General features: G+C 45.3%; 1 protein-coding gene across 1 annotated transcript in view; it reads right to left on the bottom strand.

The window, feature by feature from the left end:
- Positions 1-16,373, bottom strand: part of LOC306943026 (kin of IRRE-like protein 1) — a gene marked incomplete at its 5' end in the record, with an annotated part of 49,267 nt that overhangs the window by 13,226 nt on the left and 19,668 nt on the right. The window contains 6 exons of the mRNA XM_079529231.1: positions 5,904-6,004; positions 9,834-9,960; positions 10,471-10,598; positions 11,755-11,903; positions 12,369-12,474; positions 12,979-13,129. Of these exons, the coding sequence (XP_079385357.1) occupies positions 5,904-6,004; positions 9,834-9,960; positions 10,471-10,598; positions 11,755-11,903; positions 12,369-12,474; positions 12,979-13,129 (762 nt within the window). The remainder of the gene's footprint in view (positions 1-5,903; positions 6,005-9,833; positions 9,961-10,470; positions 10,599-11,754; positions 11,904-12,368; positions 12,475-12,978; positions 13,130-16,373) is intronic.

A 16,373-nucleotide genomic window follows, 5' to 3' on the forward strand; every position in this document is an offset into this window, starting at 1 on the left:
AGGAGGAGGAGGGGGGGGGGGGGGGGAAGTGTTGATTTGGACAGCAAATTTTGTTTGTCATAGTCTTTTGAATAAATAATAATTGGTTTTAGTCATATTTTAATCATCGGAAATGTTTTAGTGTTTAGTTTGTACAGTTGATTTTGGCGGGCCTTGATGGCATCGTGGCTGATTTTAGGCTTGGTTGCATGCTGTTTGTTAGACATACTAATTACAGTCCGACAGGCATTAGTCCGACAACACCGTCGCTCCAGACATGCGCACGGCCGGTTACAACTAACCCGTGGCCGGGTTAAAACTCACCCATGGCTCCCGATATGCACGGCAGGTTAAAACTAACCCATGGAGGGTTAAAACTAACCTGTGGCTCCCGACATGCATGGCAGGTTACAACTAACTAACCTGTGGCAGGTTAAAACTAACCCGTGGCTTCCTGTGAGGTTAGGTTTAGGGTTGGGTTTTGGGTAGAGTGTCTGACTCTTGACTGTAGGACTGTCGGAACAAACACACGCACCCGCTGAAAACAACTGATCTGTAAGCTCACAACGCGTTGCAGTGCAATGCGTTGTGAGCTTGTAGATCTACTATTTTCAGAGTGCAACCAAACATAAAATGACTTTTTAGTTCTACTGGATCTCTTCTCCTCCCTAACATTTTAGTCTAGTACTCTAGTTCATCATGTATTGATGAAATTGTCAATATATTTAGTCATAGTTTTAGTCATCATGACTTATTTCATTTTCGTCAGTTGAAACGGACATTTTTGGTCATAGTTTTAGTCCACGAAATCAACACTGGAAAAGGGGACAACTCCGTTTGGAAATGACTCCCTCTTTTATCATCCCAGCATATGAATGTCGGATCAAAAAGACAAATCTGCTTTCAAAGCACTTTGTCACAATGGATGAATAATCAGCGATCTCCCTTTGAATCGGAAGGGGAATACAGCGTGAATATTCATCGGCGTCATTTGAATAAGGAGCGATAAGGTGCGGGGTAGGGGGGGGGGGGATGGTGTGTTCACGCTGGCGTACATTCCGCTGTAAGTCGCAGAACAGCAGGATGACAGATGAGATGGAGAACGGGGTGAGAGGATGAAAGCCAGACTGACAGCTAAAGACAAACATGAGTCACGGATATGAAAGACGCTCAACTCAGCACGTTTTAAAGGGCACACACAAACCGTGCCCCCACATGGTCCGACTCCCTGTAATCAACTTTTGTGTTTTACACTTTGCTTTTACAGTCCTCCCTCTGCATAGCTGGAGCTGCAACATGGTGCTGCGTGGTTGGTTTGATATGCCTGGCTGTCTGAGCTTCTAAGTATTTAATAGATATACTGTATATTCAGTGGTGTGAAGTAACTAAGTACATCGAAACTATCCATCCATACATCCCTCCATCTTCAACCGCTTATCCGTAGCCGGGTCGCGGGGGCAACAGCTCCACCAGAGAGCTCCAGACTTCCCTCTCCAGAGAAACATTAGTAACTTCCTCCTGGGGGATCCCGAGACGTTCCAAGGCCAGTGAGTCGATGTGATTCCTCCAACTGTGCCTTGGTCTGCCCCGGGGTCTCCTGCAGTGGGACGTGCCTCGAGGACCTCCCTAGGGAGATGCCCGAGAGGCATCGTTTTTTTTAAATCATTGCACTTTATTGCCTTTTAATCTGTTGCACTACTGTTACTTGTTGTTTTATTTGTTTTGTTTTTATTGCACCGTGGATGAGAGGGAAACGAAATTTCATCCCTCTATATGTCTGACATATTATATTGGTGTGACAAATAAAGAAACCTTGAACCTTGAACCTTGAGATGCCCGAACGACCTAAACTGGCTCCTTTCCTAGCGAAGAAGCAGCGATTCTACGAAACTACCTGTTGTATAATGGTTAATAGTGTAGTCTAACTACCTGTTGTATAATGGTTAATAGTGTAGTCCAACCACAGCTTTGGCCGGTCAAATTCTAATGTCAAGAGAGCTTCCAGTGCCATTGCTACAAACACAAACAGACAGACATATTGGGCAGTGGGCACACGCACAGTCAGTCGCACACACACAGACGCAGATAGCTTGTAGACAAACCACACTCACACATGCACACACTCAAAGCCAGCTCGCAGACTGCAGCCAGATGGAGAAAGCTGCGAGATGAAAGGTGTTCTAAGCAAAGCACATTATGGATGCCCACACCTTGTAAATGAGTATCTGTTCCGAGCGCCGTCTGAATTAACCCATTCAGGCCTGACGTCGAAATTAAAAAAAAAAAGATTTGAGGCACATTTTAACGATTTTTCAAAAATAGCAGACCTACAAGTTCATAGCGCGCCACTCGGTGGCGCGCTATGAGCTTGTAGATCTGCTATTTTTCAATAGCTAAATTATAACAATGTTTAAAACACCAAAACGGGTTCCCGCCCCAAAATGGGTTAATGGTTAATGTGGTTAAACGCTAACGTGATATGGATGCGTTCCAGGTCTCAATGGATTAAAACTTTGCAATTCCTACACTGTAAAATCCTGAGTGTTAATTGGACCGTGAGAGCGCAAATATGGAAGCGAACACGGGTCCCTCATTCGGTTCCATTTTGCACACACTCACAGTGCAACTGAGGATTTTACTGCACATTTTTTGTGATGTGGTACAGTAGTAGACACGCGCACGCACACACACACACACACACACACACACACACACACACACACACACACACACACACACACACACACACACACACACACACACACCTGAGCACAAGAGCAATAAAATGGCAAGCGGGTTCCTCTACTCAAAATGTGCTGAGGTAGAGATTTGATATGAAGTTATTAGATATGAAGCATGAAGCTATGAAATATGCATACACCCATATGTTTTTGCTAATGTACCTTTTAACCTGGTTTAATTAAAGATAAAGTAGATCAACCATTTTCTTTTACTGTTTCTCCATCTACCTCCCAAAGCTTGCTTGCTTGCTTGCTTTCTTTCTTTCTTTCTTTCTTTCTTTCTTTCTTTCTTTCTTTCTTTCTGTCTTTCTTTCTTTCTTTCTTTCTCTATTTCTGTTTCTTTGTCCATTTCTTTCTCTATCGAATGGTCTCTCACAATATGAATAAAACGTATTTTTCATAACCCCTCCCCCACATGTACCCACACACACGGATCATGCACACACGCACACGCGCGCACACACACACACACACAGCACGCAGAGCATCATATTCCATATTTCATAAGCATTGTGTGTCCGCATTAAGCAGAGACTATAATGTCATCTCACATTATGCGCTCAGAGCACTCTGCCAGAGCGACAGACAGTGAGCCGCGGATTTTTAAAAGCTCTTCTTCCTGTCATGTCCACACTCCACAATTGGATAATTGACACTGAAAGGTACAGATTTTACTCTCTCTCTCTCTCCCCCCCTCTCTCTCTCTCTCCCCCCCTCTCTCTCTCTCTCCCCCTCTTCATTGTCCTCCCTCTCTCGCTCACTCTCCCCTTCCGCCCCCAACAGCCATATAGCTCTGATTTCCATTTTCTGACATGTGTCTGGGTTGTGAGTTGTGAGCAATCCCGGACATGTTTCATTCCATTTATTCACTCATGCACTGGGAAGCTCCATACGATGTAAGAAAAGCTTACACACACACACACACCGCTTGCAGAAAGTGTCGAAAATGTGCCGACAGGGACCCATATAGTGTAATATACTTTTACTCAGTATAGATATTTATAGAGCGATGCATGGGCAGACTGAGCAGGTTAACTGAAACAGCTGCGGGGGTTAAGTGCCTTGCTAAACGGCACCTAGAAAGTACTAGCGGAAGGACGGGAGAGTGGAGAGTGTGGCTCATTCACATTCCCAAAGTAATAGCTGAAGGACTGAAGGGAGAGTGTGGCTCATTCACATTCCCTGTCAGTCCACATTTGACCAACGGTTGACCTTTTGGTCGTAACCTAGGATGGTTTAACGACGTTCCCGCATTTTACGGGACGGTGCTGAAAACGGAACCTGCATGAACGGAACAATGCCCAGCATTTCAAAAGCTCCTTTAATGCTTTGTCACATATTAATAATGTTTATTAATAATGCACTTTACATTAGCGTAAATCTCAAAGTGCTACAATGAGCATTTGCATAAAAACATCACACCACTGTAAAAGATCTAAGAAACCAAAACATAAGGGCATAAAGCCTGGAGTTAAATCCAGTGTAGCTAAATGAATGCTTTGTTAAAGAGCTAAAGGTCTTCAGAATCAACAGACTGGGGGGGGGGGGGGGGGGGCAGCAGAAGGCCTGATCTCTACGCCTGCTTCAAGTTATTGTCTTGCATGATGCTTGGAAAAACAGATGACCACAATTCAGCTCTTGTCGCATGAAACGAGCGACAATTTTACGGGATCGCGCCCCCGCTGTCAGATTGTCCACGCCTCCCAACCAGTCGACCACCTCTCATGGAAAATAGATTACTAGGCACGTCAATCGCTCTCCATCTGAAGAGCCTGTTTTTAAGCCTGTTAAAACAACGTGATAGATAAACATTCCATACTGAAGATTTACAGCAGATTAATCACACAATGTGCTATAGGATATTAAGGCTGCACCCTAGCCCTGTTTTTAGGACTCGAACTTCGGCGGGGGGGGGGGGGGGGGGGGGGGGCAGTGAGGACATATTGTGAGGACATATACAGTAGTGTCCCTCTCCACAGAGGACATACAGTAGTGTCCCCACAAAGGACATACAGTGTGTCCCCACAGAGGACATATACAGTAGTGTCCCTCTCCACAGAGGACATACAGTAGTGTCCCCACAGAGGACATACAGTAGTGTCCCCACTCCCCACAGAGGACATACAGTAGTGTCCCCACAGAGGACATACAGTAGTGTCCCCACTCCCCACAGAGGACATACAGTAGTGTCCCCACAGAGGACATACAGTAGTGTCCCCACAGAGGACATACAGTAGTGTCCCCACAGAGGACATACAGTAGTATCCCCACTCTCCACAGAGGACATATACAGTAGTGTCCCCACAGAGGACATATACAGTAGTGTCCCCACAGAGGACATACAGTAGTGTCCCCACAGAGGACATACAGTAGTGTCCCCACAGAGGACATACAGTAGTATCCCCACTCCCCACAGAGGACATATACAGTAGTGTCCCTCCTCACAGAGGTCATACAGTGGTGTCCCCACAGAGGACATACAGTGGTGTCCCCACAGAGGTCATACAGTGGTGTCCCCACAGAGGACATACAGTGGTGTCCCCACAGAGGACATACAGTGGTGTCCCCACAGAGGTCATACAGTGGTGTCCCCACAGAGGACATACAGTGTTGTCCCCACAGAGGACATACAGTGGTGTCCCCACAGAGGTCATACAGTGGTGTCCCTCCTCACAGAGGACATACAGTGGTGTCCCCACAGAGGACATACAGTGGTGTCCCCACAGAGGACATACAGTGGTGTCCCCACAGAGGACATACAGTGGTGTCCCCACAGAGGTCATACAGTGGTGTCCCCACAGAGGACATACAGTGGTGTCCCCACAGAGGACATACAGTGGTGTCCCCACAGAGGTCATACAGTGGTGTCCCCACAGAGGTCATACAGTGGTGTCCCCACAGAGGACATACAGTGGTGTCCCCACAGAGGTCATACAGTGGTGTCCCCACAGAGGACATACAGTGGTGTCCCCACAGAGGTCATACAGTGGTGTCCCCACAGAGGACATACAGTGGTGTCCCCACAGAGGACATACAGTGGTGTCCCCACAGAGGACATACAGTGGTGTCCCCACAGAGGACATACAGTGGTGTCCCCACAGAGGACATACAGTGGTGTCCCCACAGAGGTCATACAGTGGTGTCCCCTCAGAGGTCATACAGTACATACAGTACAGCACTCACTATCTTATCAGGAGGAGGGGTGCTGGCAATGTAGCACTTAATCTCTCCCTTCTCCCCTCTCACTGCATACTGAACCGAATCACTGGAGATGATGGGCGGGCCTGGGGAGAGAGAGATAGAGACACGCAGAAGTATGTTAAAACAGTACAGGTAAACGTAACTAGCACATCTGCAGTCAGTTGCTGGAGGTGGACCGAAGTCCTGACATCACTCGTTCATCTGCTGGGTCCGCAGAAGTGTTTTGAAAAACGTCTGCGGACCCAGCAGATGAATAACATTGAGTCATCTTAGAATCGTCTCATATAATAATTGTGGTAAAAAAAATAGCGATATTGTCATGGAGGTGGCTCTGTATCGTTTACGATGATTAGTCAACCATTATTTGAAACGGTCTGTTTCTGGCAATTGTTTTACTAATTCAGCGGCAGTTTCTCACCCGTCAGTTAATGCTTCATAACCATATGAGTGAAACCGCCGGGATCAGTTGTTTATTTTTGAGAGGCGGTAGCCCCTCCTATATGGCCAGCTTTCCGGGTTTGTATGAACACAAACATTGGCTTGCGATTGTCTGATCACTCCATAGTGATGATTTGATTGGCTGAGCAAAGTACATAATTAAGATAAAAGTGCAAATTGTGATTGGCCAAAATAAGATGATGTATGATGATGTATGATGAAAAGTTGGAACACAGTTCTTATTTGACAAGTAGTACTGCCTGAAGCTCATAAGCCCAATATCTCCCCACGCCAAGCAGGGATTGCCTCCTGGCTGGTCTCCCACACGGCGGGAAGACCCCAGGTCAAACTCTCAAGTAGGACATAAAACTTATGGATGGAAGCTTTAAACTCTGATGAGAGTGCAATATTTATAACCACATGAACCCTAACGCCCCTAACTCCCTGTTCTGTGGCCCAACATTTGGTGGAAATAGCCGATGTACAAGCTCACAGTGCAGTGAGTGCAAGTGTTAAGGATCACGACCCAGGTGGTCCCAGTTGCAGAATCTATAGAGGCTAATATGCACATGACATCATCATCAAACCTGGAAGTTATGCGGGAACGCCTACTGAGTGGCAAACTACTTTCTGGCCTTGACAGCCCATACATCCAAACAGAAATGAATGCATTAAACAACGTTAAACAACGTTAAACTCACTTTGCCACTCGATTTGCCATTCACTTTAAATGCATGCGCATCCTCTCTATATGGACAGAGTCCAGATGGACTACAAGGATAGCTGTCCGGATCGAAGGCCCGGAAGTACTTATTCAGATTAAGATCTCTCTTGGAGCTATAGTCAATTGCAGTCAATCCTTTGAATCACAAGATTAGACAGAGGACGGAGTGCATGGTTACCGGTAAATATGGCAGGATGTTAATATTCATATTGCGCCACCCTCAACAGCGAGGTTGTTGTGAGCTTGTAGATCGGCTAGTTTCAGCAAAGAGATTTTGACGTAGAGGAAATTACTAGCAGGCTTGTTATAGAGCCCTGGGGTACCCCCGTCAATTAATTATAGAGGGGTTGTTACTTTAATTCTCAGAGTAAAGGTTTACGTGGTGGTGGTGGGGGACAGGGGAGGAATAAAGGTTTACGTGGTGGTGGTGGGGGACAGGGGAGGAATAGAGGAGGAACAAAACAAACGGAGAGCACAGAAAAGGTTGCGTGTACATTTTTCTTCTTCCAAGAAAGTGTTATTATTACTTAATCCTTCACAGTTAAAGTCCCATGCCATCAATACCCAATCAGCCCACCATCATTTTGTCCCCGGACGCTGCAAAATGGATGACGGAAGAAGAAAACAGCAGTGGGACGGGATATATCCCCCAGCCTCATTATGTGGAAGTGCTTAAAGCACTGACTGTGTCTGCTCTTTATGTCATCCATTATCATTAATAATGCCTGACGAAATGATATAATGCTTATAAATAATAATTCTCAACATATTGCCAATTTGAATAAGTAATGAATAGCTCTTGTTAATAGCGGAGGTGGTGCTGAAGGTCGTCCGGTATTTGACAATAGTGGAGCTGCACTGAGCAAACATTCCAGGTGGTACCTATACCTATATGTTTGTGGAGATACTTTAAACATGCCAGGTGGTACCTACCTATGTGGAGACACTTTAAACATGCCAGGTGGTACCTATACCTATATGTGGAGACACTTTAAACATGCCAGGTGGTACCTATACCTATATGTGGAGACACTTTAAACATGCCAGGTGGTACCTATATCTATATGTGGAGACACTTTAAACATGCCAGGTGGTACCTATACCTATATGTGGAGACACTTTAAACATGCCAGGTGGTACCTACCTACCTATGTGGAGACACTTTAAACATGCCAGGTGGTACCTACCTACCTATGTGGAGATACTTTAAACATGCCAGGTGGTACCTACCTATGTGGAGACACTTTAAACATGCCAGGTGGTACCTATACCTATATGTGGAGACACTTTAAACATGCCAGGTGGTACCTATACCTATATGTGGAGACACTTTAAACATGCCAGGTGGTACCTATACCTATATGTGGAGACACTTTAAACATGCCAGGTGGTTCCTACCTACTGTATGTGGAGATACTTTGCTTCTTTTGATGTTTTTCCATGAATGAACGCCCTATATAAAAATGATATAGGGCGTTCATTCATGGAAAAACAGGGCCTATTAGGCTATACTCTTTTGACAGTGGCGTGCCAAAGCTTTTTGATATTTTTCAAAACAAAAGTCTGTCTGTAGGTTTTATACATGCCAGACAGCAGAAAACTGGTATCACACTGAACCGCCCACATTTATTACACCTTCAAATCTATCTTTAAATAGTCCATCTCGATTCAGCAACCATATGTGCTGGACAGTAGCACCACTGGAAAAAACCCTCACCGGGTGCCTCATACGAAAGCATGAGGAAGAATGAAAGATGATGGAAAAAAGACGACACATACTGTACTGTATGAAGATATTTAAACACAGAATTGATTCAGCTTCAGTGTTTTCTCCAGCGATGTTTGATCTCAAGTGTTCAGTCAAAGAAAACATGGCACAAAGGGAGGAGTTTGTGTTTGTGTTTGTATGTTGATGTCCAGTGAAGCACATCGCTTCCTATTGATTTTATGAAGTTTGGACTTGAGTATATAAACAAGGATCTGGATGTCTTTTTCTGTTCCATGGTAAAGTATTGGAAACATTGGAAATAGCAAGGCGCACCCAAACTACTATGCAGGCTTGTGGGCTATGCCAGGGGTTCTCAACGTTTTTGGCCGGGGACCCCCGGAAATGCTTTGGCAATGTCTCGGGACCCCCGCCCCGCCCCCTCCCGACCCCAAATATAAATTGACTGCTACAATAACCTTAACCCATTTTGGGCGGGAACCCCTTTTGGTGTTTTAAGCATTATGTTATAATTTAGCTATTGAAAAATAGCAGATCTACAAGCTCGTAGCGCGCCACCGAGTGGCGCGCTACGAGCTTGTAGGTCTGCTATTTTTGAAAAATCGTGAAAAAACAAACAAAAAAAAAACATATAATTTGGGGACCCTCCAAAATAATTTGGCGACCCCCCGATGGGTCGCGACCCACGGGTTGAGAACCCCTGGGCTATGCGCTCGTTGTGCATGGTTACGCTTCAGGAGAGGAGCGCTGCTACTCCTGTAGGTATGATGTGGTATGATATGGTGTGGTGTGTGTGTGACAGCCCGATCATTTACGACCAGCGTCAAATCGTGTGAATGTGCGTGCGAGTGCTATGGACATGATATCCAAAGCAGCCACCCACTCATGAAAAAGATGTCTGTGGATAAGGGCGCTAAATCAATAAAAAAAAGAACACAGATTTTTGTATGTATGTAATTTATATAGAATATGTGGATGTGTCTTCTTTTGAGTTGAGAAAAAGGGGAAAAGTACCGGACCATACCGTTGACAGTGAGCGTGACCTCGGTCTCTCCCACGCCGATCCGGGGGACGATGGCCTTGCAGACGTATTGTCCTGCGTCCGACTGGCTCACAGACTTCAGATAAAGCTGGTTGTTGTTGCTGAGCACCTGCTCACACACACAGAGGGGATACGGCAGGAGAGGAGAGGATAAACCATGTTAAGAGATACATATTTAATTGCTAAAACATGTTCACTTTTTTCAGCAGGCTCCATTAGTTTTTCCCCCCGCAACTCGTTGGCATGAATTAAAGATTTAGGACACGGAGACGACGTCTCACTTGTCTGCTTTAGATGTGAGGAAATATTTATGGAGTGTGTGGGACCCAGATTCTCTGTCTGTGGCGTTTATTAGGGTTTAGATACCTGTGTTCTCCCAGTAAACAATACATTACAGTCCCCTTTCTGTGCTGAAAATGAATTAATATTCTACACAGGCATTCCAAAAATGTGGCTGATGAGGGCATAAAACAATAACTGGATCTGAGGGGGCTCTGAACTTGGTCCACTAGGGTTCAAGTTAACCTCTTCTAATCCATTTCTACACATTCTCACGGTCATGTGGTGAGGAGCTGGGCAACATACTGTCCCATCAGGTGTTTGGGGGGAGGGTTCTCACCATGTTGGAGCCCTTCTTGGTCCAGGTGAGGGTGAGGGGAGGGTTACCCGACCACTTGCAGTTGAGATTGACATCAGAGTCCACGTCCACTGTCACAGGCCTGGGCTCAACCACCAGGATAGGACCAACTGGAGAGAGAGAGAGACAGAGAGCGAGAGAAAGAGAGAGTGAAAGAGAGATTAATTTAAGAGCGTGCGTGCGTGCGTGCGTGCGTGCGTGCGTGCGTGCGTGCGTGTGTGCGTGCGTGCGTGTGTGCGTTGAAAGGACATGAGTAGCATTTTTTTCATTATTTTATTCTAATTATCAAATCCATCAACTCATTCAGATCTATTTTCCCAAACTGCATTTGTCATTATCATTAATTATTCTGTTGTATGGCCAGATGTGTTAGTTTAAAACACTAGATTGACACACTGACGGCCCTGGGACAGGCTGAATAATATTATAACATAAGAATTGTGAATTAGAGTATATATATATATATATATGAATCATTCAGATGTTGGAATCAAAGCCTGGCACCTCTCCAACATGATCTTACAGCCCCCAGACAACAGCGATGCACATTTAGACTGCTTAATGCATGAATACTGCATGATAACAAACTGAGCCAGGCCTACGTTGATTCACAAAACAAACTGGCGAGATATCGACACATTGAGGTGCTGTACATGAATTTTGGAAAACAACGTCTTTCAGAGCATGTCTCCTGCTGTGAAATGTGACTCACAGCCATTCCCCAGTCTTAGAAGTGTAGAGCATATCATTCACATTTAATGGGATTTAGTTTTTGTCCCATTGAAGACGTGGTGAAATTAAAAATATTTTTTTCCACACTTTTAGAGCATTATAGTCATAATGAAAACAGCTGCGCTGGTGAATTCAGAGTGTGTCCCATAGTCTAAGTGGGCGGGGCGGTCGGTTGCTACTGGTTACATCTGTGATTGGTTGACCACCAGCGTTTTCATTTAGCAAATTAGTTGGCCAGCTAGCAAAAACCTAAAAAGCCATTTCACCAGTGGCTGTGGGGGTCTATGGATAGCAATGTCGGTGAGTGTCGGTGAGCCCAACGACATATCTCGAAATCTACTGGCTGGAGTACGCCTGGCGACGAATTATAATTGAATTATAATTATAATAATATAAACAAATTGCGTTGTTAAGCAATACGCTCCACCAGTTCAAACCACTTGTGTGTGGGGTTGGGTGAGCAGCACAGCCTTATGGCTTTAAAACACACAAACAGTTGGTCAGTCAGTGGTGGTGCACGAGGCTGCTACTCACAGTGCACGTCCACCAGGATGCTGACGTTGGTGTTGCCCACGGAATTGAACACCTGGCAGGACACGGGCTCTGTGAAGAAGGAGTGGTCCGCCGTGGTGACAAACACACTCTCCCTGGCCCCCTCCAGCAGCACGCCGCCTTTAGCCCACCTGCCCAACACACACAGCACAGTCAGCAACCCTCCATAAATCATTCTCTTGAACCAGCAAGTGGCAGTGTGTAGGTCTAATCTGTCCTCCTATTAAATATTGCCGTGATTTTGTGACTTTTTCCACCCCTAAAACATGATCATCAGGTACTATGATTATACTGAGGAAGACATTTTTCTAAAGAGTGTACAGAAAGTGGTTTTATGTGGCCACACCCACCAGTTCATTAAGAATACCTGCTTTTCACCTTAGCACCACCCACCTGAACTTAAGCTTCGCCCAAGTACAATCACAGCACTCCATCTTTAACTCTGATAGCTTACAAATGTAACTCTGTAAGCAAAGGGTCCAGTTGGTTATTTGCTCTCCCAAGTTAAAAATGAATAAATGAACACAGTCAACTCATGTTCCATCCATCGATCTCATCTCAGTCCCCATAATGCAGCAGAGCAGACGTCTACAGACCTGAAGCCCATGATGGGGGGGTTGGCAGTGGCCGCGCAGGTGAAGGTGACCCTCTCGCCCTCCAGGACGGAGCGAGGTTCAATAGACAGCGTGACTGTAGGAGGGTCTGCTCAGCACGGGACAGAAGGACAAAGGATGAGGCCGTCAAATGCAGCCGAAGTACCGGAATTATCTGACAGATATTATTACGCACACATGCACGCACATACACACACACACGTATGCACACACATAGGGTTGGGATCCTTTAAGATTTTAACGATTCCGATTCCTTAACGGTTGGTTCCCTTTAACGATTACTATAGGGGGTTCCAAATGGACAATGGTCTGTAACTCTGAGAGTGTTACAGACGGAACTAAATGGACCTGCAAAGGGTCCATTTGGTTCCATTTGTACACTCTCAGAGTAATGATGGTCCTTGATATTAATACGTTTGAGAACCACTAGAAAGGAAGTTCCTCAATGTTGGATCCGGTTCCTCCGGTGCTGAATCCCAACCCTAACTCTAATTCCAACCCTAACACACACACACACACACACACACACACACACACACACACACACACACACACACACACACACACACACACACACACAGGGTGAACCTACGGTGAACATTGAGTGTGACGGTGGCTCGTTTGCCCATGGGCACAGCGGCGTTCGTGGCCACACAGCTGAAGTTGCGGCTGGTGTCCGTGTCCTCTGGCGTGATGGGCAGGAAACTCCTGGTTGTCACCCGCTTCCTGTCTGGAAGTACTTCCTGTCATAGGAGAGGGAGGGAGAGATGGAAGGATTTGTAATCTTGATACAGAAAAGTGCAACACCATTAAACTGTCTTTCAACCGTTTCAGGCGATTCAACATTGAACAACAGACCTGCCTTTCCTCGGATCTTGACAGCTCATAACCCCCGAGTCCAAACTGATAAAAAACAACTCTTATAAAAAACATTCTGTGGTTTTTACGGCGTTGCTCTGTACAGGGGGATCGTGTTCTAGAAGATGGTCGGTCTGTGTTTGTATTTTCCGGGGGCTATTTATCGACGCAGACTGCTGGACCGGTCAGTGCCAAATTAATATAGGCTCCGTGCATCGCTAGTTCCCTTTTCTAGACGGGGGCATAAACATGTTCTGGTCCAGGTCAGCTTATCATAGCTTCATTTGATTGTCACAGCAGAAATGTTTAACACGTGCTGAACCAATCAAATGAAACAATGCTATGGTAAACTGAACAGGAAATGTTTATGCCACCTTCTGAAAAAGGGAACTACAATTATGCACAAAATGGTAAATGGTGCATTTATATAGCGCCTTTATCCAAGGCGCTTTACATAGATTGTGCATTACGTTCACCCATTCACCTGCACGTTCATTCATACACCGATGGTGGGGGAAACCATGCAAGGCACCATCGGGAGCAATTAGGGGTTCAGAGTCTTGCTCATGGACACTTCGACACAAACTCTGGGGGAGCCCTAGATCGAAATGGGAAACTCACGGTTCACCTTACGGCTGTTCTACCGGCCACTCTAACCTTGAGCTACTGTCGCCCCGGCACTCTATTGTGCACGCTGCCAGTACTGTATGTCAAAGATGTACCCACACACTTTTTTCACTTTTGTTTTATATCATTTTTTTTAAATACTCATCTTTAATTTTACAATGGCAGTAGGATCGGGCTGAAACCCTTTGCAGTCATGTACCAGCCACATGAAGTCTGAGAGCTGCATGATTCAATGCTGTCACAGACCCTATCTTGTTTAAGAACATAATAATATTCTATTTTAGCAACCTCAAATTCCATTTCTGTGGAATTCTCATTTAAGGTGGTGAGAGAGTATCCCGTAATTTAGAATTTGTAGGATCCTATTTGGGAGCACTTTTTCTAAGAATGTGTAACAATTTGTAAAATAGCACAATTAGTACAAGATCACAGCACGCACACTGTGAGATATTGTGAGCTTTAGAAATAATAAAACAAGTATAGGGCTTTTAAGCACCATGTAATATGTATGAGTGTGTTTGTGTGCGTGCGTGCGTGCGTGCGTGCATGCGTGCGTGCGTGCGTGCGTGCTCGCGCGCGCGTGTGTGGCAACAAGCTGCAAGGGAAAACATCTGTGTTGGAGTGTGTGTGTGTGGGTGTGTGTGTGTGTGGGTGTGTAGATGCTCACGGGTGATTGAGGGCGCATGTGTAAGCGTGAGTGTGCATACAGTATGTGAGTGTGATATGTCTTTGCTTGCAGGCATACGTCCGTGTGTGTGTGTGTGTGTGTGTGTGTGTGTGTGTGTGTGTGTGTGTGTGTGTGTGTGTGTGTGTGTGTGTGTGTGTGTGTGTGTGTGTGTGTGTGTGTGTGTGTGTGTGTGTGTGTGTGTGTGTGTGCCTGGGAGGAACAGGGTGCATGTTTCTATGAATATATAATACGTACTGTATATACCTCTGTGGATTGGTATGTGTGCGTGCGTGCGTGCGTGCGTGCGTGTGTGTGTCTGCAGGTGTTGAGAAGGCAAAGTTTCATGTCTGTCTCATATTGTGGGCCCACTGTGTATACATGTATACTGTATGTACATGTTACAGTATGTGTACTGCATGTACTGTATGGTCATAGTACTACACTTGGTAGGCTAGATGGGCAACTAACAGAACATTATCATCATTATTATTATTAATATTACTATAACCAACTTCATCTTGCTCATGAGACAATTGACCTCACAATGTCTATCTCTCAAATTCTGCTATACTTAATTGAGAATCAGTGTTTCTAATCAGTGTTTTTAAAATGTCTTAAATATCAACAAATCGACGCAGAACAATTCAAATAGATTTTTTTATAATCGACTAAATCGATATTATTATCGATTATTATATTTTGTTGTACAGAAACTGAGTAGAGACAATGCGTCGCGATGCAACACAGTGTGAGCGTATGTACAGTAGGAGTGCTATTTTCATTATTCATTAATTGTAATCGAGGCACAAGTGTGAAATAATCGTGATATTGAATTGACATCATTATGGTCCAGCCCTAGGACAGATGAGCTGCTATGTGATATGTGAAATTATTCTAATGAGCCTTTATTCCCTGCACCAGCCTAAGGGGCCGTGTCCATAGAAAGCATTTTATGAGCCAGGCGTGCTGTGGATATCGTCGCTGTCGGGCAGAAACCTCTTACAGTATCTCCATATTCTAATGTTGTTTTCCGTACATTAATGCCCTACTTGATCATACTACAGCGTCACTCAAAACAGTAGCAGATCTGTAAGCTCAACCCGTTTGCACAATTAGTAGATCTGCTATTTTTGCCAATTTGAATCCTGAATGTTTTGGACATAGGAGGTTTCCACCTGACAGAGACGACACCATGTCCATAGTGCTCACACGCAGTGTCAATTAAGACCCACTACGGCGCTCCAAACGATCTGCTATTGCTGTGCTGGAATGATGAACATCCTGATCTGTGTTATTAGCACAAAAAGCTTAGCTGCAACAAAGCAAACACAGGCTTCTCATGGTTGTGGTAACAATTCACTTGAGCTTGCTGAACTTGAGCTTGAAGCACCCCAAGGTGCTGCGCCAAAAACGTCGGGATTGCTAAAGCGCAATGCTCGGGTGCTATGAAGAGGGTGCATATACTGTATATCTTTATCATAGAAAACTAGAAATGCATGGCACACTGGCACTGCCACTGTCTTTACTGTAGATAGAACACTGGCACACTGGCACTGCCACTGTCTTTACTGTAGAACACTGGCACACTGGCACTGCCACTGTCTTTACTGTAGAACACTGGCACACTGGCACTGCCACTGTCTTTACTGTAGAACACTGGCACACTGGCACTGCCACTGTCTTTACTGTAGAACACTGGCACACTGGCACTGCCACTGTCTGTACTGTAGAACACTGGCACACTGGCACTGCCACTGTTTGTACTGTAGAACACTGGCACACTGGCACTGCCACTGTCTTTACTGTAGAACACTGGCACACTGGCACTGTCTTTA

Source organism: Electrona antarctica (genome assembly GCF_951216825.1).
Source record: "Electrona antarctica genome assembly, chromosome: 19".
NCBI lineage: Eukaryota > Metazoa > Chordata > Actinopteri > Myctophiformes > Myctophidae > Electrona > Electrona antarctica.